The sequence below is a fragment of the Haliaeetus leucocephalus genome, unplaced genomic scaffold (genome assembly GCF_000737465.1).
Source record: "Haliaeetus leucocephalus isolate CR32 unplaced genomic scaffold, Haliaeetus_leucocephalus-4.0 Scaffold866, whole genome shotgun sequence".
NCBI lineage: Eukaryota > Metazoa > Chordata > Aves > Accipitriformes > Accipitridae > Haliaeetus > Haliaeetus leucocephalus.
In genome coordinates this window covers 3,513,474-3,514,676 of record NW_010973302.1, presented here as the reverse complement: position 1 = coordinate 3,514,676, position 1,203 = coordinate 3,513,474, and the positions used below count along the sequence as shown (strand labels likewise).

The 1,203-nt window shown below is 72.7% G+C and overlaps 1 protein-coding gene across 1 annotated transcript in view; it reads left to right on the top strand.

The window, feature by feature from the left end:
• The first annotated feature begins 752 nt into the window (after window positions 1-752).
• The window catches only part of MBD2 (methyl-CpG binding domain protein 2), a 41,865-nt gene continuing 41,414 nt past the window's right edge, over window positions 753-1,203 (top strand). Inside the window, exon 1 of the mRNA XM_010583035.1 lies at window positions 753-1,054. Within this exon, the coding sequence (XP_010581337.1) occupies window positions 942-1,054 (113 nt within the window). The 5' untranslated portion in view covers window positions 753-941. The remainder of the gene's footprint in view (window positions 1,055-1,203) is intronic.

The following is a 1,203-nucleotide window of genomic DNA, read 5'->3' as shown; positions in this document are numbered from 1 at the left end:
CGTCAGGAGGTTGGCCCTCCGGTGGCTCCGTTACGGGACTGCCGGGTGCCCGACCCGGGGCAGGGGGGAGTTGGGGGTGCGGAGTCGGCGTCGTGTTGCGGGGAAAGGGCCCCCGAGTTCGGCAGAGCACCGGCGGGCCCCGGTCGGTGGAGGGCTGTCAGCCCGGCGAGGGGGAGGCGGCGCCGGTGGTGGGAGCGTGGAGGACACGAATAAACTGAAGGGGTGTGGGGGGAAGCGTTTCGTTCGTGGACGCTTTTGGAGGAGGAAACGGGGGAATTTGGGGTTTTGGGCGGCAGGAGGTGTGTCGGCGTCTCCGTCCCAACGCCAGCCCGGCACCGCTCTCCCTCACGCCGGGGGACAAGCGGGAGGTGACGGACGCTTTCCTCCTTGCCCCGGCACCTGCCGCCGCGGTTCCGCTCCGGGCTTCCTCCAGCCGCCTCCTCCTCCTCCTCCGCCGGAGAGCCCGAGCCCTCCCGGCAGAGCTCCCCCGCTCGCAGGACGTCCGAAAACGCCGGCCATGGCAGCCCGCTGTCCGTTCCCCGCTCCGTCCCCGCCGGTTGCCGCTCTGTCCCGCCTACGGCTCTCTCTATGGTCGGCGGAAGGTTGGCCGCTCTGGCCCCTCTAGGCCGCGCCGCGCCCCAGCTCGAAGGGCCGCTGACACGGATTCCGGGGCTCGAGTCGCGGAAGCGGGCGCCGGGGCGAGAGCTCCGCCGGCTGCGCGCGCAGCCCGCGCTCCTGGCGCCGAGCAGCGCGCCGCGGCCGCCATCGCCAGGGGGTCCCGGCCCCGGCCGTGTCCGGGAACAATAAAGCTCTTGTTGCGAGCGCCGGGGGGCTGGGCGCCGGGCGAGCCCCTTCCCCGCTCGTCCTCCCTCCTCATCCTCATCTTCTTCTTCTTCTTCTTCTTCATCCGGCGCCGCCGCCTCGGGCCCTGCGCCCGGTGCATGGAGAAGCAGGGCAGGATGGACTGCCCCGCGCTGCCCCCGGGCTGGAAGAAGGAAGAGGTGATCCGCAAGTCGGGCCTCAGCGCCGGCAAAAGCGATGTCTACTACTTCAGGTACGTAACCGGCGGGGCCGACCGGCCCGTGACAGCCCGTTCCTCCCCGGCGGGACGGGGCCGGCCCGGGCAGGGCACCGGCGCCCCCAGCGCTCCTCCATGCTCCCCCCCTCTCCTCCTCCTCCTCGGCCCCGCCACCTGCTCCCCGA